The 27,268-nt window shown below is 54.2% G+C and overlaps 2 protein-coding genes across 3 annotated transcripts; both read left to right on the forward strand.

Moving 5' to 3' along the window:
* The first annotated feature begins 1,928 nt into the window (after positions 1 to 1,928).
* LOC103657736 (proline and arginine rich end leucine rich repeat protein) lies at positions 1,929 to 15,544 on the forward strand. Of its 2 annotated transcripts, none has more exons than XM_008685142.2 (3): positions 1,929 to 2,081; positions 9,636 to 10,615; positions 12,927 to 15,544. In XM_008685142.2, exons 2-3 carry the CDS (start codon positions 9,652 to 9,654, stop codon positions 13,100 to 13,102), a joined length of 1,140 nt encoding a protein of 379 aa, XP_008683364.1. In that variant the 5' UTR covers positions 1,929 to 2,081; positions 9,636 to 9,651; the 3' UTR covers positions 13,103 to 15,544. The 2 variants fall into 2 exon arrangements, with proteins under 2 accessions (XP_008683364.1, XP_008683365.1); XM_008685143.2 differs by having other exon boundaries at positions 1,929 to 2,071.
* A 3,254-nt stretch (positions 15,545 to 18,798) lies between these two features.
* Positions 18,799 to 26,197, forward strand: OPTC (opticin). The gene is made up of 7 exons (XM_008685144.2): positions 18,799 to 18,911; positions 20,244 to 20,526; positions 21,266 to 21,401; positions 22,910 to 23,068; positions 23,861 to 24,063; positions 25,252 to 25,347; positions 25,847 to 26,197. Exons 2-7 carry the CDS (start codon positions 20,308 to 20,310, stop codon positions 26,015 to 26,017), a joined length of 984 nt encoding a protein of 327 aa, XP_008683366.2. The 5' UTR covers positions 18,799 to 18,911; positions 20,244 to 20,307; the 3' UTR covers positions 26,018 to 26,197.
* The last annotated feature ends 1,071 nt before the right edge of the window (positions 26,198 to 27,268 follow it).

The raw sequence follows: 27,268 nt of genomic DNA on the forward strand, positions 1-27,268 counted from the left end.
TTTTTGAAAATATCAACGCTCTGGGGCGACTGGGTGGCTCAGTCTGTTGAACGTCAGACTCTCGGTGTCAGCTCAGGTCATGATCTCAGGGTCGTGGGATCTCAGGGTCGTGGGATCAAGCCCTGCTTGGGATTCCTTCCCCCTCCTTCTCCCTCCCCTCTGCTCCTCCCTCGTTCATGCTATCTCTCTAGAATAAACAAATAAAATCTTTGGAAAAAATCAATGCTTAAAAATATTCCAGTGGGTTTTGTGGGAGTGGGGGGCATGGATGGAACAAGATGAGCCAGGAGTCAGTGATTGTGAAAGCGAGTTGTTGGGTATATTGAGTATCAGTAATATTCTGTAATGTGTGTTGTGTATTAATATTTATTGTGTAATGTGTAAACGTGTATATGTTTAAATTTTGCCATAGTAAAAAGGTTTTTTTTTTTTGTTGATGTGCTATCAAAACACATGTCGGATCCTCAGGCCATTTTAGATCCACAGGCCACCAATTAGCAAACTCCACTCTTGACATTCCAGAATATTCCCCTGGCCATTGGTATGCTTTATTCTGATTCTCTCTGCAGAGCCTAGGATAGGACAGAGGAGGGAGGGAGGGAGGGAGAAGCCCTGGCTTGACAGGGCTTGGAGTTGGTCATCATCAAGGAACACGGACTCTGGGATGTGGATGGAACTCCTTGAAAATGGATGCAAGTCACACACCCGTGACAATGACCACACACACACCTCCCAACCCTGTGAGGCAGGTATCATCCCTGCAGTGGAGATGAGGACACAGAGGCGTCACGTGATCCGTGACGTGCCCAACACAGCACAGCTTGTAAGCGGTGGAACCCAGGGCCACTGACCCTAATGTCAGGGTTCCTTCCTCCACCCCAGATTGGAGGCGGGTGGAGGCAGTTCACTGTCACTAGGCTCCATGGCTCTATCTGGGATGACAGAAAAAGTAAACATTGAGTTTTCTAAGTAGTTGTCTGGGGTGGGGGGGTCGGGTGGGCAGGAAGTTTTGCTGGTCACTACTTAGCTGCAAATGGGTTACAGTTTTTAATTAAGGGCGATTGTTGGAGAGTGACGGTCTTACTTGAATGGCTCTTCTGGGAGGACGTGGAGAGGGGGCATTTGGATTTCCTCATGTACTTCGTGTGAGGACCATACAGCCCCCAGATCTCTCCTTAGCGTGAGATGTATGGAGGAGTTGAAAGAAGACACCGATAGTGTCCACATGAGCTAGGGACAGAGGCTTCAGGTCTTACATCAAATCTTAATTCTGTCTGCCTTTGCTGTGTGAGCCCCAGGCCAGACTCTTCCCTCTCTGGTCCTCAGAGCATCCCTCTAGGAGCCAAACCAAGGCCATCTCCCTGCCAGCTCATTGCACAGCAAGACCCTACTCCCTCATAACCCTCCTAGAGAAGGTGAGGAAGGGCAGGATGGTCCCTGTTCAGAGGACACATCCCACACCCCTGGTTGGTTTGGGAATTTAACACCAGGGAAGTGATAGGCATCAGAAGCAGGGCAATGGTGAGCAGGAGAAATGGGACAGGCCAGGGCTGGACCCAGCTATGCAGCTCTGGCCTGTACAGAGGTTGCTTTTCATGCCTTTTTCCTCTGTTAATTTGGCTTGTTTTCCAAACATGGGTCAAACAATCTCCCCCAGAAGCAGCAGCAGCAGAAGGAAATGTTATTAAAAACGAGTCCGTTAGTGGGCATGGTGTGTGGATGAAGTCTTTGGGAGTTTTGGCTGCCAAATAAAGACTTTATTGTTGTCATTCCTCCTTTCCCAAGCTCGCTCCCTCCCTCCCTGCTCCCTCCCTCCCTCCTCCCTCCCTCCCTTCCCTCCTCCTTCCCCTCCCTCTCTACAATCTGCCTGTCCCTCCCCCTAACCTAACCTCCCCACCCCACTAGGATCTGGTAGAAGAAAAGTCAGGCAAACACAAGCACGCAGGCACCACTGGGAGATCAGAACTTCTAGCTGGCTCTCCGCTGCCACAGCTCCACCGAAGGGTGGGGGAGGAAGAGGGGGAGCCTTGCCTTGCCGGGGGACTAAACCCACAGCTGAGAGGAGAGGCAGGTGTGTGCAGGTAAGCCCAGTGGGGAGATGGGGGGGAAGAACCCTTCCTCCAGCAGGTTTCCTCCTACTCTGTCCAACTGACCTTACTGATCTGGACTCCATCTCCCCCTCCCTCCCTCCCTCCCCCCCTTCCTTCCTTCCTTCCTTCCTTCCTTCCTTCCTTCCTTCCTTCCTTCCTTCCCTCCCTCCCTTCCTTCCTCCCACCTTTTCTCCTTTTGATGTCGAAAAGACATCTTTCAAGTGAGCTCCAATGAGCCGTCCCCATTTCTTCTGCACCCTCCTCCTCTACCTTCTCTCCCTCATTCTGTGCTCATGCATTTGCTTGATGCAAAAGTTCAACTTTCTCGGTTCAGAGGTTCACTGTAGCACCGGGAGTTAGGCTGCGCAGGATTCCTACACGGCAGGTGTTTCTATGGAAACTCGACTCTAGAACCCATTTCTTTGCACCTTCCACATACTGTCACACACCGCCAGAGGGGCACATGCACGTCCCAGGGAGGCTGCGTTTTCGCTGCACACGCACACATCAACACACGTTCATCTCCACTCTGCATCCCACCCGCGGAGCTGGAGCTCAGAGACTGGCCGCCCGGCACACACACACACACACACACACACACACACACACACACGCACGCACACTCCATCTTGTCTCTCACACTCTCACATGCTTCCCCAGCTGGAAGGGTAAAGAGAAAGTGCGTCTTCCCACTGAGATGGCAGCGCCAGAAGAAAATCATGTGTCCTGAGTTGAGGCCGAGAGGGAGGAGAGGAACCAGTGCAGGAGCTAGGAGGGTTTTTTTCATGCTTTAGAACTTAATTGGGTAGGAGGGAGAAAAAAGTGCCTTTCCAACCTGCACAGTATCTTCCCAGTAGCTCAGAATTTCCCTCTCTGGTCCAAACCACTTGGCTTTTGGAAAGAAAGGGAAGAAAGCAATCCAGCTTCCAAGACTTGGAGGTCCTAATTCCCAGCTCTGGGGGCAGCTCATTTATTTTTTCTGCAAGCAGCCAGAAAAGACTTCTCTTTAAAGCAATTTCAAAATCATCCCAGGTTGGCAAGGGATCCTTGTGGCAGAGGGCAAAAAGACAGTCATTCCTGAGTCAGGGAGGGGGGAAGCTAAAGTGGGTCATTGAATGGGGCTCCTTTCCAAGTAGCCCCTCCCTCCTCCCCACATCTTCAACTCTGCAACAGCAGGGAGAGTGCTGTCCCAGGGCAGGTAGGGGTGGGCAGATCAGGGTTGACAAATGTAGTTGATCTTCAAAATCACTTGGGGGGGTGGGGGGTAGGGGCGCTTACTAAAAATATAGATGTCTGGACCCCTCACTCCAGGCCTTCAGGATGGAGCCCAGGAATCTATTGTTTAATACTTGAGGGGTTCCTGACGGTCAGCCAGGGTTTGAGAACCTGTATCAGGGGCCTGAGAGAGACCCATGCTGCGATGGAAGAGCCCAGGACTCAGGGCAGTGTTAGCTGGGCAGAAGGGCTGTGTGGTTCCCTGGACAAGAACCGTCCGGTGGAGGAGCTCCAGAGTGTCCCCAATGGGCCACCCTCTTCTGGGCAGTGGGAGCAAGCACCTGAAGGAACAGGGAGGATCTGCTGTGGGCTCTCCTCCACCTCCCTCTTGCAAGCCCTGGCAACCACATCATAAGGAGCATCCCAGAAAGTTCCTCCAAGATAATTCCAAAGAGCATATGTTCCCTCACACTGGCTAATCCACCCACCCTGGGCATTGGACTGGGTCCTTCCCCGTTCCTTCTAGATCCCCTCTCCCCCTGCCCAACAGCTGTCTGTCCTGATATGCTCAGAGAGAGGACAGGCTGAACACCAAGCTCTGTATTCCTCCTCCCGCCCCTCCCTGGTGGGCAGCCCCATTTACTGGGCAGGTGAGGGAAGCATGTCAAGGCTAGAAGGGGCAAAAAAGCCAGGTGCAAAAAGTTGGGAGGACAAGTCAGGGATCACAGGGGCTCCAGAGCCAGCTGAGAAGGTGAAACTGGCCAGCATTCCCTCACCTGCTACAGAAAGCCTTCAGGAGAAGTTAGTGAATTGAAAAGACAGAATGGGCCTTCCCCCAGGTGGCTGGGGGCTTCTATGGTCTCTCCAACTAGTTGGTTCTAAGACCCAAGTGTGGTCTCACAGACCCCAAAGGGAGGACGTTGCTCTGCGTGGAAGAGCTGGAGGAAATCCAGAAGCCAGTATCCCCCTACAAGAATCCCTGCCTCTGGGTGAAGGGCAGGGCTGCCCTCTGGCCAAGCTGAAGGAAAGAGACCCCATTACTTTGAAAATATGTCAACAACAGCTTGACGTTCACTGAGCACTCACTTTCAACACATTCACTCATTGAACCCTCAAAACAATCTGATAAGACGGTGTTACTACGCCCACTTTACAGATGAGGACAGTAGAGCTCAGTAGAGGGGAGGAGGTTTGCCCAAGCATAGCAAGCTAAGCAACTGAAGCCTTGCAGGGCTGTGACCCAGATCCATGAGTGCTCCAGGCATCAGACAGATTCTTCTAGGCTTTCTTCAGGGGTTGGAGATACTGGGGGTTGGAGGCAGAATGAAGGATACGGTGAGGCAACAGGCCGTCAGAGGAGGACAGCCATCTCACCCCATTTCGTCCCTACTCCCTTGGAATAGAAAAACGTGCTCTTCTGGACTAGTGGCCTCAGGCCAAAAAAACTTCACTCTGTTTACACTTTGCCTTGTGGTAGACGCTGGGGAGACAGATGGTCTCTCCATAATAGTGTTATATTTATTTTTAGTATTTTTTGATCTGCAGTTCATTTTAAAGTCGTTTATCACACTTGTTTCTGACAACAACTGGGTGAGGAATATAGGGGTAGGAAATGTAATCCCCATTTTACGGGCAAGGAAACTGAGGCTGACGACAGGGTCACGTAACTAGGTAGTGGAAGACGGGCCGAGAACCCTCACCCTCCGTCTAGCGTCCCCACTGCCCCAGGAAGGGGGCAGCTGCATCAACAGTGTGTTGAACTCATCAGTCCTTTCGTCCCCTGAGGACCACACATGAGCCCTGCTTGGAGGCCTTGAAAGGGGCGCAGGCCGCCTGGAGCGGGAGGGAGGCTTGTCTCAAAGCCTCTGCTACCAAATGACCACCTGACTCTCCCGGCTTCCAGCCTCTTTCTGGGCTTCAGGAAGAGATCAAGGGAGCAGGACAGCTTTCAGAAGTCTGAGTGTAGAACAGAAAGAAGGGAACAAAGAAAGAGGGTCATCCCAATGTCCATGGGTGTGGCCTGGGGCCGGGGGCACCCCATTCTTCATGACAGGGTGACTGGCTGAGTTAAGCCGTGGAGGTTTAGGGGTGACCAGCTAGGCAGGAAATCTGACAAGAACAAGACTGCCAATGAGTACGGCTGACCCAGCCAGAAATCTGCATGTAACTGTTGATTCCCCCCAAACTTAACTACTAATAGCCTGCCACTGACCAGAAGCTTCACCAATACCATCAACGGTGGATTAACACCTATTCTGTACACCAAATGTATTATATACACTGCTTCTTAAAATCAGGTAAGCTAGAGAAGTGTGATTTAAAAAATCATAAGCAAGAGAAAACACATGTATAGGACTGTACATGTATTTACTGAAAAATATCTGCACGTACGTGGACCCACGATGTTCAAACCTGTGTTGTTCAAGGGTCAACTGTACTGGGGAGTAATCCTTCTTCAACCCGGGGAGACACACCCAACCTTACCCCCAACCCAACCCCAATCCCAGACTCTGCATGCAGAGCCCATTACCCTTAAACTTGCCTGTACTGACTTGCCCAACCCACGTGAACGTCAACCCAGCCCTGCCCTGAGGCTTGACGTTGCACTAGTCCTGGCTGTTGGAGCCTTCGATGAATGAATCCACCAGCCAGGTCGGGATGAGGGCTGTCTTACTTTAAGAATCAGTCTCCCTAGAGAGCCTGCTCTTTTATAAAGAAACGGGCGAATAAACGACCCCCTGCCATTGGTAGAGATTTTCTGCTCTACAACATGCCTTCGTGCGTGTGATCTCATTTCATCCTCACACAAATGAAGAGCCTGGGGAGGAGGGTCCGAGCCAGGATGCAAGCCCAGATCTCCAATCCTTGGAACGGAAATCCGAACCGAGAACTCTCGCAGGAAATGTTCCGAAGTGAGGGAGTGAATGCTGGGTTGGGCTTTGCCCCCGTGAAGCAGCAGCTCTCTTGAGCAGATGCCGGTGCCCAGAACGTGCTGCTGGCTCACAGGACTCAGCTGACGGGGCAGGGAGCACCGCCCAGCGCAAAGCTGGGGGTGGGGAGGTGTGCCTGCAAAAGGATACGATATTTAAAAATCATACACACTCAGGACCCACCCTGAGGGAGTTTCTGATTGGATGGAAGGTTCTGGAAGGCAGGAGCATTCTTCAGGCTTTATGGGGGGGGAGGTCATGACTCCCCTGGGAGTCCAGGGACCTCCACTGCGTCACACGTCACACAGATTCTGCTTTCGGGGACTTAGGACCTCGCTGAGGCCCGCAGGAGCAATGGCTGTGGTCAGGACCTCCCCCTGGACACTCAGACTCCAGCAGGAAGAGGCGTTGCCCAATGAAAAAAGCCTTAGAAATGAACTTTATTTTCTCAAGAAAGAAGCATGGGCGCGCATACACACACACACACACACACACACACACACACACACACAGAGTGGAGAGTGGTTGAGCCGTGGGGCTTAGAGAAGGGGAGCTGAACAGATGCAGTGTTTCTCTATGGAACAGGCACAGAGAACTTTTCCTCCGAAATCTCCTCGTGGCTCTGAGAGGAGCTTGGCCAGCCTCAGAGCTTTGGAATGTAAAAGGGTCAGAAGGCAGGTTGGGGGTTGGGGCTGGGGTGGGGCGGGGGGTCTGGCACAGGAGCTGGGGATGGGGAAGATAAGAGGGTCAGAAGGCAGGTTGGGGGTTGGGGCTGGGGTGGGGCGGGGGGTCTGGCACAGGAGCTGGGGATGGGGAAGACTCGAGCTCACTGTGGATGGAAGGAGAGGAGGCTGGCCTGTGAGTCTGTCCCTCCTGACACTGAGCACCAGGGCTGCCAGGCCCCGAGGCCCCCGGAGACCCTGCAAGCCAAGGCCGGCTGCCTAGTCACAGAGCCACAGGGCGGCTTTGCTGGAAGTTCTGGACAAGTTTTACTTGCTTACCTCAAGGCCCAATACCTGGTAGCTGCTTCTGGTGACAAAGGCAAGGAAGGGCAATGCGGAGCCCGCGGCCAGCGCGGGGCAGCCTTCCTGAAACAGAGCTTCACGTTCTGAGGCATGTCTGGCTTATTTCGGGCTCCCAGGTAATCGGAAAATAAAGAAATGCCAAAACAAATAGGGTCACAGAAATTGGGGCTTTAAAAAATGTTTGTGTTCAGCATACTAATGCTTTAGCCACCCCCTTAAAACGTTTATGACTGTGCTATTTTCAAGAAAATTACAGGGCCTATGAAATATTAATTCACAGTTCACCAGTCCTAAGTGGTGTGGGGCCCGGCAGCAAGACTCAAGTTACAGTGAGTGTCTGCTCTTTTCGGTCCTTGTGGGACCGTTGGATTCTCAGCGGGAGGTAAAGCCGAGAATCTAACTGAAGGGTCCTTCTTTGTGAGAGGAGGCCCAGGGAAATTGCCCTTGGGGTCCCCCTTGGAGAGGCCTGTCTGGGGAGAGACTCCCTTAGAGGGAGAGGAAGAACCACAGAGGCTGCAGGGCAATCTCTTCCCTCCTTCCTCCTCATCGGTCTTCCCTCCCTCCCTTTCTCCCTCTCTCCTTCCCATTCTCAGAGTCCTATGTAAGGACTCACACACAGGCACACGGGGGACATGTGAACATGGGTTTGCTTATGTGTGTGGTGCAGGGAGGGGTGTGTGTGTGTGTGTGTGTGTGCATGAGACAGCAGGCTAGGTGTGGAGGGTGTGTGTGCAAGGTGCAGGGAGACACCCTCTACGCCCCAGGGTTGAGCTCTGCCCTCTGCGCCTTTTCTTGTCACATTCAGTGCCTCCTGAGCCCCAGGCCCAGGACTAAGCCGCTGGTGAGGCTTCTATCACCTTCCTTTGAGCAAAGCCAGCAAGAAGCGAAGGGCAGAGTGCAAGCTGATGTGGGCTCAGAGGAAAGCCAGAGAGAGGCCTGGCACAGGGGCAGGATCCCAGGGTCCAGATGCAGCTGTCAGAGAACCCCAGGAAGCCTGTATCCCCGGGCCCCAGGAGTGGAGGGGCAGACACCACCTCGAGGTGCGGAAGCAGCAAGAGGGCCAGGGGAAGCAGTGTGGGAACGGAGACGGTGGCTGCAGCCCGGAGGGGAGCGTCATCATCGTGGAGGAGAGGGTGCAGGACACCCCTGCCTGCACCCCTCCCAGCCCCCAGCAAGGGGAGGAAGCTGATGGGTGGCCCCTCTGTCGGCAGCCCTGGCCCTCTCGCTGTTTCTCCAGCTTAATTCAACTCAACCCACACGATCCTATCTGAAGCCTCATCAGAGCCACTGGGGAGCACGGCCCCAAAATAGCCCTCAGTGACCTGGTCACTGTGTCACAAGGGCCGGCAGGAAATTCTTCTTCATATCCCGTCTCAATGCCACCAGCTCCAGTGGATATGGGGGCGGCGAGACCATGTCAGAAGAAATGAAAGTGATGTCCCCACAGCTTTTGATCCCCGTCCTGTTTATTTTCCCAGGAGCCTCCACATCTGGGGAGAAATTCCTGTGCGCCTCTGGCCGGCGAGAGCCGCGTTCCCTGCGCTGAGCGCGGGCGTGAGGAGCAAGCAGGGGCAGACACAAGACACAAACGTGTCTCCAGCACGGTCCTTCCTTCCCAGGATCTCCGCGAGCCCTGCTCTGGAAGGCAGGAGACCTGGGTTTTTGGCCCGGGCGTGTGGTTCTATAGCTTCCTGGCCTAGGCACGCCACTTCATCCCCCCTCAGGCCCCAGTTTCTGTCAACAGTAGAATCTGGGCTTGACTGGCGGATTCCAAACCATTTTTAGCAACGCGGCACTTCTTTCAAATATATGCTTTGGCCCAACCTCTCTCTGTCACAGATTTAAAAACACAGAGCTGCTCAGGTTGGCACAGGAGTGAGGTGGGGGTGCCCCAGGGCCACCCACTCAGCGTCCCTCCCTCAGGGGACGCCACAGAAATAGGGGCACGGTCTGAAAACCACTGAATTATGGGATCTCTAAGGACCCTTCCAGATGGACCATTTAGGACTCTATGCTTCATGTCTCCTAACGTCCCTCTTCTAGAAACAGGGATGATTTGCTCATACTGCAAGTGGGAGACTCAGCGCTGGAGAGGTTAAGGGTCTTCTCCAGCAAGGCCCAGCGCTCCTCATTCACAGCCGATGTGCTTTCCGCCAGGATGGCTCACCCTCACCAGAGCAGGCTAGGCCTGGGGGCCGGGGGTCCAGACCCTTGTTATTTTCTTACCTGCTGGATACAGGCAGACGAAGAGATGCTTCGACAGGTCTCTGTCACGGCCCCCCTGGAGCCCATCCTGGCCAACTCGCCTGCCAAGACAGGGCCTCTGATTCTGGAGGCCCAGAAGGCTAATGACTTCCCGTGTCTCCTCCCTGCAGGTGCGTCACCTGGATCATGAGGTCATCCCTCTGCTGGCTCCTCCCACTTCTCCTCATCTTGGCCTCCGTGGCCCAAGGCCAGCTGACAAGACGACCAAGACCCAGGCCCAGGCCCAGGCCCAGACCCAGGCCCACGCCCAGCTTTCCTCAGCCCCATGAGCCAGCGGAGCCTACAGACCTGCCCCCTCCCCTCCCACCAGGCCCTCCCTCTGTCTTCCCTGACTGCCCCCGGGAGTGCTACTGCCCCCCGGATTTCCCGTCTGCCCTCTACTGTGACAGCCGCAACCTCCGGAAGGTCCCCATCATCCCACCCCGCACCCATTACCTCTACCTGCAGAACAACTTCATAACCGAGCTCCCAGTGGAGTCCTTCCAGAACGCCACGGGCCTGAGGTGGATCAACCTGGATAACAACCGCATTCGCAAGATAGACCAGAAGGTCCTGGAGAAGCTGCCCAGCCTGGTGTTCCTCTACATGGAGAAGAACCAGCTGGAAGAGGTGCCCTCGGCCCTGCCCCGGAACCTGGAGCAGCTGAGGCTGAGCCAGAACCAGATCTCGAGGATCCCGCCCGGTGTCTTCAGCAAGCTGGACAGCCTGCTGCTCCTGGACCTCCAGCACAACAAGCTGAGCGACGGCGTCTTCAAGCCCGACACCTTCCAGGGCCTCAGGAACCTCATGCAGCTCAACCTGGCCCACAACATCCTGAGAAAGATGCCGCCCAAGGTGCCCACGGCCATTCACCAGCTCTACCTGGACAGCAACCGGATCGAGACCATCCCTAATGGCTACTTCAAGGGTTTCCCCAACCTGGCCTTCATTCGCCTGAACTACAACAGGCTGTCGGACAGGGGGCTCCCCAAGAACTCCTTCAACATCTCCAACCTGCTCGTGCTCCACCTGTCCCACAACAAGATCAGCAGCGTGCCCGCCATCAACAACAAGCTGGAGCACCTGTACCTCAACAACAACAGCATAGAGAGTGAGTGGGGGCGGGGCGGGACCACGGCCACGGCCGCAGCCACGGCCACAACCACGGCCAGAACCACGGCCAGGGAGAGGGAGGCTCTCATTGCCTCAGTCCTTTCTAGGAGCTCGGGGCAGGGGGAGGGGGGAATGGGTAGAGCAAAAAAGCACGCCATTTGGCACTGGACTTTAAATCTTGATCTTGCCACTTACTATCCGTGTGACCTTGAACAGATATTTCACCTCTCTGGGAAGTTTTCTCATCTGTAAAATAAGAATGGGAACGCCACCTTCGGTCACAAAGTGGACGTGAGGATTTAATAGGTTGATATGGATGAAGTGCCCAGAATACCAAGCTTGGAGGGTAACAGCTTTTCCTCCTCTGTCCCTTCTTGCTAGCCCCAGCTTCTCTGCCCTTGAGATCTACGGGTAGGGTAGACATGGATCGCAGTCCCAGGCATTCTCGTGAAAGCAGAACAGTGACATGTTCTGAATGTCACTACTCTGAAATGTCCTGGCCCTGGCCCCGGCACAAGCTGGCAGCTGTGAGAGGAGGGCTGAGCCTAGGTTTTGAAGAATCTCTGAAAGATGTACGCAGCCAGACAGCTACGTACTCAGGGGAGGCAGCTGGTGAAGATGTGGCAGCCAGAGGGATATGCCAGGGGGCAGGTGCTCTCCGAATCTAGCTGGAAGGCTGGAATATTTCATCACATAAGAGCACACTTAAGGCAGAATTTGCCTAAGCTACATTTATAGGGTCCTGGGCTTGGGTAAAAATTACAGCCCAGAAGAAGAGGCTGGAAGTCCTAGTTTTGCTTCCATCAACAATGTCAGCTCTGAGCAGAGCATTGACAGAAATCTCTAAAACAAAGAGAAAATATTATCTGGTCCTTGAACAAAACCAGCCTCCATCCACACCAGGAATGTAGCAGCTATAGGTTTGTAGGGGACCGAGAGGAAAGGGCAGCATCCCTAAGATAATATTAGGAATCCTCAGTTTCCAAGCCAAAGAGTGAGAGAGAGATTGTTGCAATTCTACAAATGAGATTGTTGAAAATCTTGAAACAAATGGATGGGAGAACAGGCTCGTTCGCTCCTCTGGGATAATTACAGGAAGTAACGGAGGGCTTTTCTTAAAGCTTGCAAAAAACAAATTCAGGAAAAGGGGAAACTGTTTCATTCTGTCCTGCAGGTAGTGAACTGATGAAACACATTACCCCAAAAGCTAGATAGACTGAAAATCCAGGCAGAAAGAATACCTTATTCAATGGCCGGCAGGTCTCTATCAGGGCGTAGAAGGGCAGGCTGCTAGGGGATATCCAGCCTTTTGAAGCTGAAGTCAAAAAATCACCCCCCCTCCACCTGTGTCCCCTGCGCCCAACCTGTCTCCTGTGTCACGGATGGACAGAGTGGACGGAGCCAGCCCTAGGTCAGTGTGATAGCTGTGTTCTCAGCAACGATCTCAAAGCTGCCCCGTGCCCTGTCCTTACAGTCTACACAATGCCTCTGCCAACATCCTCTCCTCTGAGGTGAGGGGCAGGTACCCATTCTTACCATTTCACAGATTTGGGAACTAAATGTCAGGGCGGTAGGTGACAGTCCAAAGTCACACGAGAAGAAAATCCACCGATTTTCTGCTACTCCAACGATGAAGAGAGAGGAAGAAGAAGACCAAGAAGAAGAAGGATATCACTAACAACAATGCTGACGCCACAGATGACGAAAGAGGCAAGATTGAGGGGGAATAAGGAACTCATCAGAAGATGACAAACCTGACGTCATCTCACCTCACGTCATGAGGTGAAGGACACAGCAGAATCTCCTTTTCCATTGGAAAGCCTACCACGCAGGTGGCTACGGCTTACCTGTCCAGCTTATCCCCCTGGGACAGCTCACTGAGTGATTTACTGCTCCTGGATTCAGCCAGGAGCTTCGCTGCCTCTACAACCTCCTTCAGATCGGAGGTCACTCTAGCAGAACACCATCCGCCATGTCTCCACCTGCTGTGGTCCCACCCGTCTCTGAAGGTCCAGCTCACAGTGTACTTCCTCCACGACTCGCTGAGTGAATTTCCAATAACAATGGTTGACTGGTTCTGACTTAATTCATTCTACAAATAAGTAAAGTGAGCCGGGTGGGGTGGGTGTGGGGTAGGGTTGACTCACCCTTGGTCACACATTCCCAAGGTCAGCCCATTCCAGAGAAGAGAACTCCAGTTCTTATCCTCAGTGGTCTACCCTCTTCTCCCTCCTCATCTTTGCCTCCAGCCCCACCTGTCCCAACCCCCACCTACTTCGCCTGCTGACTTCTCCCTTCTGTCTCCACAGAAATCAATGGGACCCAGATTTGCCCCAACGATCTAGTTGCCTTCCATGACTTCTCCTCGGATCTGGAGAATGTGCCACACCTCCGCTACCTGCGGCTGGACGGGAACCACCTGAAGCCACCCATCCCACTGGACCTCATGATGTGCTTCCGTCTGCTGCAGTCCGTGGTCATTTAGGCCTTACTCCGCCCCCCGGATCGCCTCTGACCGCACTTGAATGCTGGTGGCCCGGGTGCCTGTGCCCACCATACGTGTCTTCTACCTTCCTTTCTCGCTCCCAGCTTTGCCTTTCTTATCTCACCTTCCCGAGGCAGGATCTAGCCACATACTCTGCGGCACCTGAGGCTTCTAGAGCAAGACTTCTAAGGGCTTGATTTGGTTCACCCAGCTCAAAGACCCCCACTGTCCACCCACACTTCTGGCCCCAGAAGCACAGAGGTGTGTCTAAAGATATCCTCTTCTCTCCTCCTCCTCTACCCTGTCACTCCTGGGTAAGTTGGGCCGTGGGATGACATCTGGAACTTGGTCCTGGTCGAAGCAAGCAGGAGGTGGTCAGGAGCAGCCCAGAGGTGAGGTTTGGAAAGTCCTGCTGGAGGCTCCAACATCATGGGCAGCTCCAGCCCCTACAGGCCCCTTAGCCACGGATCCCGTCTTCCAGAACTGCTGCTCCACCGTCCTGCTCACTGGCACCAGACGTTGTGCTGGCTCTTTACCAGCCCGTGTCCTCCAACAAGGAAGTGCAAGGGAATGGTTGAAGGAGGGTGGAGGGTCAGGTTTCCCGCAAGCGCCTGCAGCTGGCAGTCTCTTCACAGGCCTAGCTAGGGCTCTCCTCAACACACACCCTTCTGGCTGGGCCTCTCTATGTCAAGAGTAAGAGCCGGAAGCAACAGTCAAGGAGAAGAATAGCTCCGGGACCTAGGAATCAGCCAGGGGAAGAGGGCTGGGAATCAGAGCCCCGGGGTTGGGTCCCTGTGGGTACAGATGAGTCCCGCAGCCCCCTTGCCAGTCTAGACAAGAGGCCTGATGCCCTGGGCCACACGGTGTCCATAGTTAAGGGTACAGAGCCACCAGCCCCGCCCCACCATCTGTTCTCTATCAGTGTGGATGGCCCAATCCTGTCCAAGGCCCGGAAGCTGTTCCTGAGAAAGTGCTCTGGAAGGGGCGGAGCCCCCCGGGAAACTCCCAGAAGCCTGTTCCACAAGCACAGATGGGCTTCCCCCTCTAAGGCAGACACATCAGTGACACCTGGTGGCTGGTACAGCTCACAGCTGGCTCCGGTCTTCCTCCTCACCTCTCTTTGGGATGGTTTTACAAGGTCAAGGAGCTGGCCTCAGGTTCCAACTTCAAGAGCCATGGGCGATGTGCACAGTCGCTCGTCTGGGATGTAAAGGGTGCAAAGGTACAGAGGCCTTGAGGCCGGGGACTGATTCCCATCATGAGTGAGCACAAGTGGGAACCTTCAGGAACCCAGGTGAGGATACAGTTTGTTCCTGTTTGCTGTCTGACCTTGCCGGTCCCTTCTGTCCTCAGCCCCCATGTCTGGAAACCAAGGGGGTGGATAAGATACCCCGCCCGGGTCCTCCAGCACTCACGGTCTAGTCTGCGGCTCCACTCTTCAAACCATGCTCTGATTATCTATTATCCCTGCCCCTTTCAGTAATTTATTCCCTGTATGGACTGTCTCTCCCCTTGAAAATCCCCTCCCCTCCCTGCCTGGGCCAGGTGAGTGGCTTGGCCGGCCTCCAAGCAGAACCTGGACCCCACGGGGCTCACTCACCTTCCCCTTCTCCTTCATTCCTCTAGGAGATACTGCCCCTCTACAGCTCCCTAGTGTATATGTTGGGGAGGGGGGAGGGGGGATGTTCTAGAAATAGATAGGACACAGGGCCCAGCCTCATGAGGCTGAGAAAAGTTCCAGAGATTTTTAAGAAATTGGATTAAGCTAGGTCCCTAACTTCAAGAAATTCCCACTATAGTCTGTCTCATCTCTCTCTTTTGCTCATTTACAGAAAACGGGGCCCATTTCCTCTTAGTCTCCTTCCTCGTGCTCCCATGTGACTGCCCCGTCTTCCTGGCTGCTGCTGGTTTCTCCAAGGCTCCTGCTTAAAGTCAATATATGGTCACGGCTGTAAGCAGCCTGGCTAAGGCCTGGATAAGCCCCGCTTCCGCACTGTCCTCACACCTTGCGACCTCTGCCCGGCAGATGCCTGGGGTCCCCCTGGGGGCAGGGCACATTTCTGCTCCTGCAAACCTCAACTGTTTTATTTCAGCAGCAAAACAATCACCATCCTCCCATCGCCCCATCTAGACAAAGTCTGCTTCCTCCGTTGCTCCCTGCAGCTGTAAGCCAGAGGGGATTCAGGTGAAGTCGTCTTTAAGCAACAGCCCCCCCAACACACACACAAAATGTGCTGACATCCGGGGATTTCAGGAAGCCCCTCGTCCACACACGAGTTCATTCTTTCAATGCCATTGGCACCTGCATAGACAGGCGTGCGAGTAGATGTGTAGGTTACTCTACGTGTATCTGTTCTTTCTTCAAAGCCATGTTAACTTTGTGAAACAACTTTTACATCCAACACGCTTCACAGCAGAGGAAATAAAGGAATATGAAAAACATCCTGCTTGAACTTGGCAGCATGAACAAGTCAAGGATACCTTGAAGTTCTCTTGCATCCTTCTCCCCCCACCGCCCACCTCTTACCTGGCTCCAAGGAGATGGGTGGAGAAAGGATCCCATTCCTAAGAAACTCTTTTTTTTTTTAAAGATTTTATTTATTTATGTGACAGAGAGACAGCCAGCGAGAGAGGGAACACAGCAGGGGGAGTGGGAGAGGAAGAAGCAGGCTCATAGCGGAGGAGCCTGATGTGGGGCTCGATCCCGGTACGCCAGGATCACGCCCTGAGCAGAAGGCAGACGCTTTAACGACTGCGCTACCCAGGCGCCCCTTTTCCTAAGAAACTCTTAAGAAAACAATTCCAAAGCCTCTTCTTGGCAAATGTCCCCCACGCTCACAACCGTCATGAAAAATTATTCCTAAAGTCAGATCAGAAATCTGATAGCTACATTTGAAGCCCAGAGGCTCAGAATCTTTCAAACCACAGATATCAAACTGTGGAGGGTGTCCCAAATGCCCAGTCCGGAGCCAGATGCTGAAAGACACACAACAGTCACCATTTCCCACCAAGTGCAACTTACAGCCTAGTGGCGGGGCTGCAGCGTAAGGAAGACAGACTAGGTCACGGCCGTATTAGGGGCTAAGAGCAAAGGTTCTCCAGGCCGTGCAGAAGGGCATGGACCCAGTGCCCGGAAGTCTGTCCTCAGACTTCGGGTTGATTCTGGAAGTGGGTTTGTGATCCTCCGTGCCCGCCCCCCAGTTTTCTTTAGAATGAAAACTGCCAGATGCTGCCCTGCCCTCCCACTCTGCCTCCTTAACATCCGCTTTAGCTCAGCTCAGGAGGTTTTCAGTAGACCTTGACTGTGAGCGAGGTTCCCAGCTAAGAATTCAAGGATAGGTAACATCCTGGTCCGTGCCCTTGAGGAAGTCTTAGCTTGGGAAAGGGGAAAGCCCGTGGAGTAATCCCGTGTCCTGTTTGTATGATACAGTGGACGAAGAGCCTGGTGGAGGGGGCCTCCACCCCCGTGGAGGGACACCAGAATGGCTCCTGTCATTTGAGCTTGATCTTCAGGGATGAATCAGATTTTGCCTGGTGGGGGAGGGAGGGAGGAAAGCACATAACCAGGAGAAGAAACAGCGTGAGCCAAAAGGTAGGAAGGCATGGGGTAGCGCCTGAGGAAGGGAGAGGAATGTGTTTAGGTCACAGAGTTAATGTGGCTACAGGTCCTCAGCAGGGAATATATCCTTGCTGTCCACAAAGCAGGAGGGTTCCTGAACTTTCCATGCCCGCCCAGGAAAGGGGCAGCAACAGGGTCAGCTGGCCAGACTCCTGTCCCCACAGCCTGCCACCTCCTTTCCATCAGCATGCCCTGTGCTTCTCCTAATGAGACATGGGGATTAGAAGGGCTCCCGCACCTCCGGCCCCTGGCGCAGGCTCCCAGGGAGCTGAGCCGCTCGCCCCAACAGCAGGATGGTGAGTGGGTTCCCACACATGTCACACACGCAAGCCGTGGACAGTGCTGAACTCCACGGGAACTAGCGCGTGGGACGGGCGAGCTTGTAAAAGCAAGAGTAGAAGCCGGGAGAGGGTCTGAGATGAGACTACTGTGTCGGAAGGGGCTCTTTACTGGAGTGCGGAGGAGCCTGAGCATGCGCCCTAGGAGACTGGCTGTGCCCGCGGGGTGCAGGCTTAAAAAGCGCGTGGGGGAGGACCAGTTGCGGGTGCGTGTCACCGAGAAAGTGGGGTGGGAGAGTGGGAGCAGGCGGCAGGGGCAATGAATGAACAGTCGCATTTGCTTTCCTCGCAAGGAATAAATGGCGTGGGATGGGAGGGGGAGCCGAGCCCAGCCTGCCTGGGGGATGGGGGTGGGGGGTGGGTTAGTCTCTGCCTGCAAAGCCCAGGCTGTGGGGAGAAAGGGGGGAGGACAGCGCGCCAAATGTACCATCTGCTTCCTGGGCACTCTGCTGGCTCCGGGGCTATCTCTCCCTCCACCCAACAGAGCCCCTGTTGGTGCCTGGCCCCCGATGGTGGGCTGCCAGGGGTACGGGAACAGGCGTACCTTTGGTGACCAGGTCCTTGGGCTGGGGGACGCCGCCTCCTCACCAGCTGGTGCCCAGGAACACTGCAGGCCAAGCACGGTGCCTTGGGCCAGGCTATGCGATCTGCCCCTTCACCTGGTATGCCAGGGCACAGATGAGTCCTGCCGAGGCCATCTGTTCCCAGGGCATCAAGGCACATGGTCTCAGAACTGGGGTGGGCAGGGGGGGCAGGAGGAGAGATAAGGTGATTAAGGGGTAGGGTCATATGAACAAAGGACAATTCTCTGGCCTGAGTGTCAGAAAAATCTAGGCCCTGGCCTTGGCTCTGTGTGACCTTGGGTAAGTCATTGCCCCTCGCTGGACCTCCCTCCGTCCCTTGTCTGGTAGATACGCTGTTTGGACTAGATGATCTTCGGGGAGCTTCACAGCCACATTCAGTATCTGGTCAGGGGGAGGGAGTAGGGAGCAAGGGGTAGCATGGAAGAACTCGTGCAAACGTGTAGCACCCACCCCCCACCCCACTCCTGCCTTCACACAGCAGCAGGAGGCACCAAGGAAAAGAGAATCTCTCCTGATACAGACATCTTTGGTGGGGGGTGGGGGAGAGGATTCTTCTCAGCCCCCTGAGGACCCCTACACAATGGCTTCTCGTGTCCATCATCCAGGCCCAACCTCAGCAGATGGAGAGAATTTCTTGTATCCTCCTTGCCATCATCATTATCATCATCGTCATTGGAGACCTTGAACTTGGTCTTCAAATCCTACCTCATCCTCCATTCACCTTCTCTTGGAACTGCCCAGCCTTCAGAGCCTCCCTGGTGAATTTGTTCAGTCATGGTCCCTGTTGGGGTTCCAGGTGGTGGGTGGCAGTGTGATCAGAGTGCCTTAACTCAGCCTCTTTGAATCTGTGGATTCCATCTGGAAAAAAGCTAGAGAGGCAAGCCCCATCCCTCCGAGTGCTCCGTCACCTGCTGCCCGCTCTATTAGAGAGAAGGAACAGCCAGCCCTCTCAACAGTGACTCCGAAAAGAGAAAAGGAGCAGAGAAAGAGAAGGAGAGATGAGGGTGGGAGGTGGGCAGGGGTACATATGCGGGTGGGAGTGGAGGGGGTGGAAGGAGAGAGAATTCCCTCTCACCAAACAAAAGACTGGGATGGGGGACCTGCTGAGCAGAGAGGAGGAGAAACAGCTGGACACCAGGAAGAAGAGAAGTCGGATTGGCCACATGCCCTTGGCCAGCTCCCCGCCTGTACCCTGGCCCACTGCAGAAGACCTTTCCGCCAGAGTCCCCACTTCTCTGGAAGCTGTGAGGCTCGGTTCTGAAACAAGAGTAAGTGAGGGGTAAGGTTCAGGGTTTGAGGCGCGGGGCCTATTGGTATGCAAATGAGGGGCTAGTGTGCAAGCAAGCGGGATTGGGCTGGGGGAGAACCCAGGGATTTTAGGGCTCTAGGTGAGAGCAGTTGGAAGGTGGGGGTGGGGGACCCCTAGCCCAGCTAAACTTAACAGAGAGGGAGAATCTGCTAGACACTTACGAAGCTGGCTTTGGGGAGGGCTGCACTTTCAGAAACACAGCGGGTCCCTCACACCCACACCACACACATTCCTTCCCCCGTCTGTGCATACGTGTGTAAGCTTACACACGCTCGTCACGGGCTCACATGCTCATCACGCACGCACATAGTCACCTGTGCACACAGGAAGACACCTAGGGAACTCTAAATGTGGACACACTCCCACAACCACATACAAAGAGCACTTTTGTTTCTGTCATCATTTGTTTCTAAAAAGCTGCGTTTAGAAAGTATGTCTTGTAAACCAACATTCTTTTTTAGATATGTCAGTTTTTATTTATTTTTTTTTTTAAGATTTTATTTATTTGACAAAGAGAGACACAGCAAGAGAGGGAACACAAGCAGGGGGAGTGGGAGAAGGAGAAGCAGGCTTCCCGCTGAGCAGGGAGCCGGATGGGGGCCTAGACTCGGGAGTTCAATGCGGGGCTCGATGCGGGGCTCGATGTGGGGCTCGATCCCAGGACCCTGAGATCATGACCTGAGCCAAAGGCAGAGGCTTAATGACTGAGCCACCCAGGCGCCCTAATGTATGTCAGTTTTTAAACCCATGTCCTCTGAATGCACTAGGTGTGCCCTATTTATTTCTGCACCCCCAGAGATAAGTCTAGTGCCTGGAACATAATAGACACCCCATAAATGTTTGTTGAGCAAGTGGGTAAGTGAATGAATAAGCTCTTAAAAAGCCACAAGACTCCTTGATGATGAAGTTTCTCTAAATCGAGCTTAGTGACTAATGGTGGTACTCTGTGTGGTTGTATAAGCGAGAACATCCGTATAAATGCATGAGAGTGTGCTTAGTGGGGGGTGTGCATGCGAGGAGTAAACGAGCCTTTGCCAGGTGTCTACACACGCCTGCGTGAGTGAATAGAAATGTGTGTGTGAGCATGTAGGGACTACAGCGGGGTGGCGGTGGGAGGGGTGGGCAGGAGATGCTCCCCCACTTAGCCCCAGGCTTTAGGGGGCTTGTGCTGCAATGAATGCACTGAGTGTATCATGAATGGCGTGAGTCTGCAGGTGTGGGGGTGGGAAGTGGGGTGAGTTTGTGAGCCCTGTCTCTTAGATGGCTGCCCTTCCTCCTGCCCACCCCCCAGGACTGGACGCTGAGCCGATTCAGCCCCCTCCTCATTTCTGCGGCCGCCTCCTCCCAGGGCCCCCATGAAGCTCCCGGCTTTCCTGAGCCTTCTGGCCCTGGTGCTGCTGGAGGCAGGGACAGCTTCTCTCCCCAAGGAGAGGAAGAGGAGAGATCAGATGCTCGGGGAAGACGATTCTTATGCAGTTCTGGGCAACTATGTCCTGGGCCTGGACAACTACGATGAGGTCATTGACTTGAGCGACTATGAGGGGCTCATGGACTATGGGGACCAGCTCCCCGAGGTAAGGGGCACACAGCAGACCAGCGGCGTTCCCTGCAAGACACTGGGCGTCGGGGGGCCTTGCCCCTCTCCAGCTGCCCACCGTGCCGGTCTTTCAAGTCTCCACCTCTTTCTCCAGGAGCTGGAGATTCTTGTCCCTCCGTAAGAACTTGTCACTAAGATGATACTAAGAAAGAGGACAAGAAAAGTTCTTAGTTGGTTTGTAGTAAACTTGATGGGATCCGCCCCCCCCTTAAATGTCCTATATCTGTCCCCTTGCCTCGAAGTCAGACCATAAGCCATAGCTCACTGGGAGGGATGGGGATCGGCCGTGTCTTCATACCCTCGCTAGAAAAAGTAGCAGCACAACCCTGTGTGTTCTCAGGCTGTCTTCTAGCCTGAAGTCCTTTCTCGGCCCGTCCGGGCCTTTGCAGGGGCTGACCCGAAGCCTGCGCCCATCAGCTCTGTGAGCTTGGTCGGTGCGGCCCGCGGGCCATCCAGACTTGGCTTCTCACCCTGGTGCAGCGGGGCCACCAGCTGCCTCCTTGATCCCTTGTGCTGCCCTCTCTGGGCCCATTTCCTTCTCCATATAAGGAAGATGCTGGATCAGCTACTCTTTAGGTCGTTCCCTTCCTCCCTCTCCCTTTCTCCACAGTGACTCTTTGCAAGTTTGAAACTGGTCACTGAGGTCCCCAGAGTTCAAAGTAAAGTCTTTCTCAGGCAAAAACTGGCCTACTGTGTGCTGTGTGCTCTGTCCCCAGGTCAAAGTGGCCACCCTAGCTGCTCCAACCGAGATCAGTTCCCCTCAGAGCACAGGGACTCCAAGGACACTCTCTTCAAAGCCCACGATGACCCGGCCTATGACCCTGGGCCTCCTGGACTCCCCAAGCAGCCACGGTGAGTTCACGGTCACAGATCTCCATATGCATAGGTCATAGGCCATGCAGCCGTGACCTGGCACAGGGCCTACCACGGTGTAGGGAGTAAAAGGTTGGAGCCAGCCCTCTCTGTAAGGGAGAGGAGGAGAGATAGCCACAGTAAGAACAGAAAGAAAAAAAGAAAGAAAACCCAAAGGGAGAGGCTGGCTATCCCTAATGCTTTGGGCTGCATGCACAAATTGGATGGGAGGGAGGGAAAAAAAGCCAGCACTCTGCTATGCCTAGCAGAGCCACCCTACCTTAATTAACAGCATCACTAGGGGACCAGGTTGAGTGGTAATTAGATTAGAGACAATTAAAAGCCTGTCGAGAAGAATAAATAACTTTGTGGCTGTCACTTGGCATGGGGGCAAATGAAGCAGTCCTACTGCTTTTCAGCTCTAAATTCCCCCCTTAGCAGCTCTTTTCCCCTCCCTGATGCCCTCCTGGAGACTGGGATGCTGGCAGATCTGGCAGTAAGGGGATGGCGCCCTGCTGGGGATCAGGACTGGAGCAGAGGGGGGATGCAGTTAATTCCTGACTTGCTTGTCCCTGTTCCTGTTCTCTTGAGAGATTTGCCTTGGGTGCCTCTAGGGTATTGGGCCATCAATAGGAATCCATGACCTCTCAGAGCTGCAGAACCTCAGGCTTAGAGAGGCCATAAAGGGCCTCAGCTGGATCTGTCATTCAAGGCCTTGGGGTAAGAAAGACGCTGAGGTCGTCTCTGCTCCACCTACACTGGTCTCTGCGTGCAAAGGAGAGCTGCCTCTTCATCGTGGGGCTGCGGCTTTGCTAACCGGTCTCCCCCTTGAGTCGGATGACCGGTGGTCTCCCATTATCTCTGTCCCTTGTAATGGCGAGTGACGGAAACCACCTGCACTCTTGAAAGCCTCCCAACTTTTTAAAGCCAGTTTGGGTTCGATGGCCTGGTCTATGTCTAATGACCGCTCGTCATGGAATGAGAACAGGAGAGAGCTGTGCCCAACAGAAAACTGGGATGCTGACACCATCAGGAGGGGAAAGGAATTCTGGGCAAGCAGTGTCCAGTCCATCGTGGCTTTATTGTGCTGCTTGGAGCCATAGAGAACATGTCTCACTCCTCGCCCACAAGGCAGCCGGCAGAGCCAGCAACCACTGGCCAGTCCACTTAATCCTGGCTTTATATCATCTTCATCATGCCTTTTGGGACCAGAGAGGAGCCCTATGGAAAAGGGACCAATGGATGTCCTAGAAACACCCACCTAGGCCCAGGAAAACCTACAGAGGACTGGAGCCTGATGAAAGCACCAGTGGGCCGGGACTGGGTAATACCTGGGAATGGATCTGCTCCTCTTCGGTTGGGGGCTGAGTGCCGGGCCGGGAGCAGCCAGCAGCACTGACATTCCGTGCTGGCCAGGGCGCAGACGCTCCCCGAGTGAGGACCGTCGGTCCCAGAGGCTAAAGGAAGTCTGAGACGGGCCTCCCTTTGTTCTGTCTTCCGCCTGCCAGGCCTGCCCACCTGTCTGGTCTGCGTGTGCCTTGGTTCCTCCGTGTACTGTGACGAAGCTGACCTAGAAAGCATCCCTCCTCTTCCCAAGGCCACCGCTTACCTGTACGCCCGCTTCAACCGCATCCGCCAGATCCGAGCCGGAGACTTCGAAGGACTGAGTATGCAGTGCCCCTGGCAGAAGAACCCCCAGCCCCTCTGCCTCACCCCTGCCCCCCGCCACATGAACAGTCACAGACACAGTGTCCCACCTGAGTTAGTCTCTCCCTGTTAGCTTTCAGTCTCCCCAGCTACCACTTGGAAATAGCCCCAAGTCTCTCTAACACTTTCCCTTGAAGATTTTGGATAATAAAAGTGTCCTGTCTTCATTTGTTCTCCCCAAAGCTCTGGAAAACTGGGAAGGGGAAGATAGGATCGAGCCTACATTTTCAGGATTCTGAGCCCCTATCGCTCTGTGCCCTCCTGGCCTCCGGGCCCGACCAGGCTAAATTGGCTCACAGCCCCGACGCTGTTTACCTGTTCATGGCTTGCTGTGTGTTTTGCTCCTTTGTGCCTTATGCTCTCCCTCCGTTGGGAAACCTGGGCTCTCATCCAGATTCTGCCACTAATTCCCACAGCCTTCTGGGCCACAGCTTCCTTTTTTGTAAACCAGTGGTGAAGGGTGGGTGTGGAATGGGTCCAGGCTTCGGTGGGCCTGTTGGGTCTTGCCTTCTCCCAAGCCCATCCGAGGCGGGCAGCCATCACACAGGACAGAAGTCCAGGGAAAGAACTGCAGAATCTGAGGGGGTCCTGGTTTCTGACGTTATTTCTTCCAGCTTGGACCTCATGCAGGTGGAGAACTGGCTGGCGTTCCCTAACTTAAAAGGGATGGAGTGGGGTACAGGTGGGTCCAGCCAGGGCAAGGAAAGACGGTAGGTCCTGTGGCTCTCTGTGTTCTCCGCCATGCCCCACAGCAAAACTGAAGAGGATCGACCTTTCCAGCAATTCCATCTCCTCCATTGATGATGACGCCCTCCGCCTGCTGCATGCCCTGCGGGAGCTGATCCTTCCCAAGAACCAGCTGACAGCCCTGCCTGCGCTGCCCCCCGCCATCGAGGTCCTGGACGTCCGCCTGAACCGGCTCCAGAGCTCGGGGATACAGCCTGAAGCCTTCAGGGTGAGTCAGGGCCTGTAGCCCACCATCTTGCACCTGCCACCCTTGGCCACACCACACACACACACACACACACACACACATACCCCATGCCCTCATGGGATAGCCCTGCTCCAACCTCGTTCTGGGTCTGAAAATCAAACCCCATGTTCTTCATCTGTTCCCATTATTTCATTAAACTTTTTTGTTGTTGTTGCAAGAGACTGATTCTGACTTAAGAAAGGGTGTTTGACAACATGCCAGCCCAAGAACCTCCAGGAAAAAGAATTCAGGCCTCGTGAGCCCGTTATTGGAAATTGGGGGGTGGTGGTGCCAGAAGTCAAGGTCAGCAGCTCTCCCTCTCCTTCTTCTGGGCACGCAGTCTCTTGGCTCCTCTCCTCATGTCTGTTCCCTTCACCTGTCTGCACCCTGACCTTCTGCTCCCTTAAAACACTGGCTTGCACGTAACTTGCAGTAGTGCTGGCTCTCGCCCTAACTCTGCAGAAACCTTTATTTCCAAAACCCACTGCTAACTAATCAGTGTCTTTCTGGAAGCAAGTGCATAAGGGAGACAATCGGATTGGGTGCTGGCCGGCCAGTTCCGATGGAAAGGGCTAAACACCGGGCACAAATCGGCCCCTGCGGCTGCCCACTCGACAGGGCTCCGACGAGCTCCAGGAGCGGTTCCTGTGAGGAAGTGAAGAGGGGCATGGACACGACTGCCCCCCACCTCTGTCACACTCATGTATTTGGTCTGCCTTATGTACCCGTGTCTCTCGTTCTGTGGCTCTGGATGTCTCCTCAGCGTGCTTTTCACAGCCATCCCGGGTTTAGCATTTGGAGACTTTTCATTTGGGAAAATCCCTTTCTGATAGCAGAAAAGTTGAGACTAGACTGAAATCGTCCTCCCTTCCACCCCTTCCCTGCCCCTCGCCTGCCCCTCACCTGTTCCTCATCACCAGCTGACCAGCTCCTTCAGGCTCCCCCAGCTGCCAGACCTCGATGGCAGCAGCCATCCTTCTGCCTCCGGTGGGGGTTAGTGCCTGTGAGCTCCCGAGAGACTGGGCATCCCCCGCAGCACCCAGGGTTGAGCCTGGCACGGGGCTGAGGCTCAGGAGACCCTCAATGAACGAATGGGGTCACACCAGGCGTCCGTCCCTGCCAGGTCCAATAGCACCTGCCAACCTCCCATGTCCTTTGCCTCCTTGCTAGGCGCTAGAAAAGCTGCAGTTCCTCTACCTGGCTGACAACCTTCTGGACTCCATCCCCGGGCCTCTGCCCGCCAGCCTGCGCTCGCTGCACCTGCAGGTAAGCAGCCCCCTCAAGGGCAAGGACATTGAATAGAGCTGGGGGCAGCAGAGGTCAGATAACTGGGAGCCTCCTTAGGCAGCAGTGGCGGGCGTCTCCTTCACCGAGAGCTTACTGGAGACGGGTCGGAGGTGTTGCCAGGCCGTTGTCCACAGCCTCAGTGTGACTGCCTTCCTTTCCTTCTCCTGAAAATGCTTTCTGTCCCTCCATGTCCTTCATCCCATTTCCCCTGACTGCTTGCTCCTTCCTTGCCTTCCCTTCCCCTCTGTCTCCTCCTCCTCCCTCCTCTCTCTTTGCTCTTCCTCTCCCCTTCGCTCTCCATCCATCCTCCATGGGCCAGCTCTCCGCACCCCGTGCTGCATGGCTGTGGCCTTATGTGCCTCGGTTTCTCCACTCTTCAGAGGGGAGCTGGTGGGGAAAGCTGACAGATCCGCCTTCGGCGCTGCCTGAGGGCACTCTCCAGGCAGAGGCCTGGCAGCTGTCAGTGTGTTCTTTCCAGAATAACATGATAGAGACCATGCAGAGCGATGCTTTCTGCGACACCGAGGAGCACAAACACAGCCGGAGGCGGCTGGAAGACATCCGCCTGGACGGCAATCCCATCAACCTGGGCCTCTTCCCCAGCGCCTACTTCTGCCTGCCTCGGCTGCCCACCGGCCGCTGCTGCTAGCTCGCCTGCTCCCTGCTGCGCTGGGCCCTCGCCGCCTCCCAGGGGCGCGGCTGCCTCCGCACGTGGCCTTTCATTCAGGCCTGAATCAACCCCCAGACTCAATTGCAGAACTCACCCCTGCCCCCTCTGCCACCTTCTACATGCCTGTGTGTGCGCACACACACACACACACACACACACACACACGTGCGCGAGCACACTGCACACAGAGACATGCATATACACACAGACACACACATAGACACACAGACACATACGTGCACACACACACGCGCAAGCACACTGACACACAGAGACATGCATATACACACAGACACAGACACATACGTGCACACAGACACACACACATAGACACACAGACACATATGTGCACACAGACACACACACATATATACACACACACACGTGCCTGCGTAAATGTCCTTCAGTAGCCAAATTTGCATTTCTCATCCTCTTTCCTTAACACCTTATGGCTCCTGACTCAGAAAAGAGCAGCATCTGCAGTAAAGCTCATTCCTATACTCCACATCCCTCCTGTCCCCACGGAATGCTGGGAAGTCATGGAAGAGGAAGAGGAAGGGGAGAAAAAGAAGGAGGAAGCGGGAGAAGCAATGGCATGCTTTAGCCAGCTCTTACTACTAGGCTTGCAGAACCAATTATGGCATTTTCCAGAATTTTGAAAGCCAGTCGTTAAACACAGCTTTTATTAAAGATTAAATTACAAGCTCGCATTTAAATATATTTTGTTGAAAATGAATGTAATAAATACTCAAATTCATTGCTTTCCAATTATTTTACTATATTTTGCTAGTAACCATGTTCTTTGTTTTTTCTTTTTTTAAAGATTTTATTTATGTGACAGAAAGAGACCCAGCGAGAGAGGGAACACAAGCAGGGGGAGTGGGAGAGGGAGAAGCAGGCTTCCCGCTGAGCAGGGAGCCTGGTGCGGGGCTTGATCCGAGGACCCTGGGATCATGACCTGAGCTGAAGGCAGATGCTTAATGGCTGAGCCACCCAGGCGCCCCTAGTAACCATGTTCTTGAACTTATCTATGACTATGACCTACTATATAATGACATACCTCTCATGCTCATCTCTTCCCAAAGGCACTCAGTGACATCACGTTGGCAGTTTGAAATTGGCCGCGGTATTTACGCCACAGAAATCAGTAAATGCTACACACTGGGGTTTTTTAAGAGAGAGAGAGCTGGGTGTTAAGCATTTGCCAGCACACCACTGAGGAGGAAGAAG

This window comes from Ursus maritimus, unplaced genomic scaffold (assembly GCF_017311325.1).
Source record: "Ursus maritimus isolate PB19 unplaced genomic scaffold, ASM1731132v1 scaffold_2, whole genome shotgun sequence".
Taxonomy (NCBI): domain Eukaryota; kingdom Metazoa; phylum Chordata; class Mammalia; order Carnivora; family Ursidae; genus Ursus; species Ursus maritimus.

What these genes read in the sequence shown, in the direction of transcription:
- LOC103657736 (XM_008685142.2), top strand. Translation starts at nt 9,652, where the DNA reads ATGAGGTCATCCCTCTGCTGGCTCCTCCCACTTCTCCTCATCTTGGCC. An exon ending in CAACAACAACAGCATAGAGA is followed by an intron (nt 10,616 to 12,926) that starts GTGAGTGGGGGC and finishes CTGTCTCCACAG; the next exon opens with AAATCAATGGGACCCAGATT.
- OPTC (XM_008685144.2), top strand. Translation starts at nt 20,308, where the DNA reads ATGAAGCTCCCGGCTTTCCTGAGCCTTCTGGCCCTGGTGCTGCTGGAG. An exon ending in GGACTCCCCAAGCAGCCACG is followed by an intron (nt 21,402 to 22,909) that starts GTGAGTTCACGG and finishes TCCGCCTGCCAG; the next exon opens with GCCTGCCCACCTGTCTGGTC. An exon ending in CGGAGACTTCGAAGGACTGA is followed by an intron (nt 23,069 to 23,860) that starts GTATGCAGTGCC and finishes CATGCCCCACAG; the next exon opens with CAAAACTGAAGAGGATCGAC.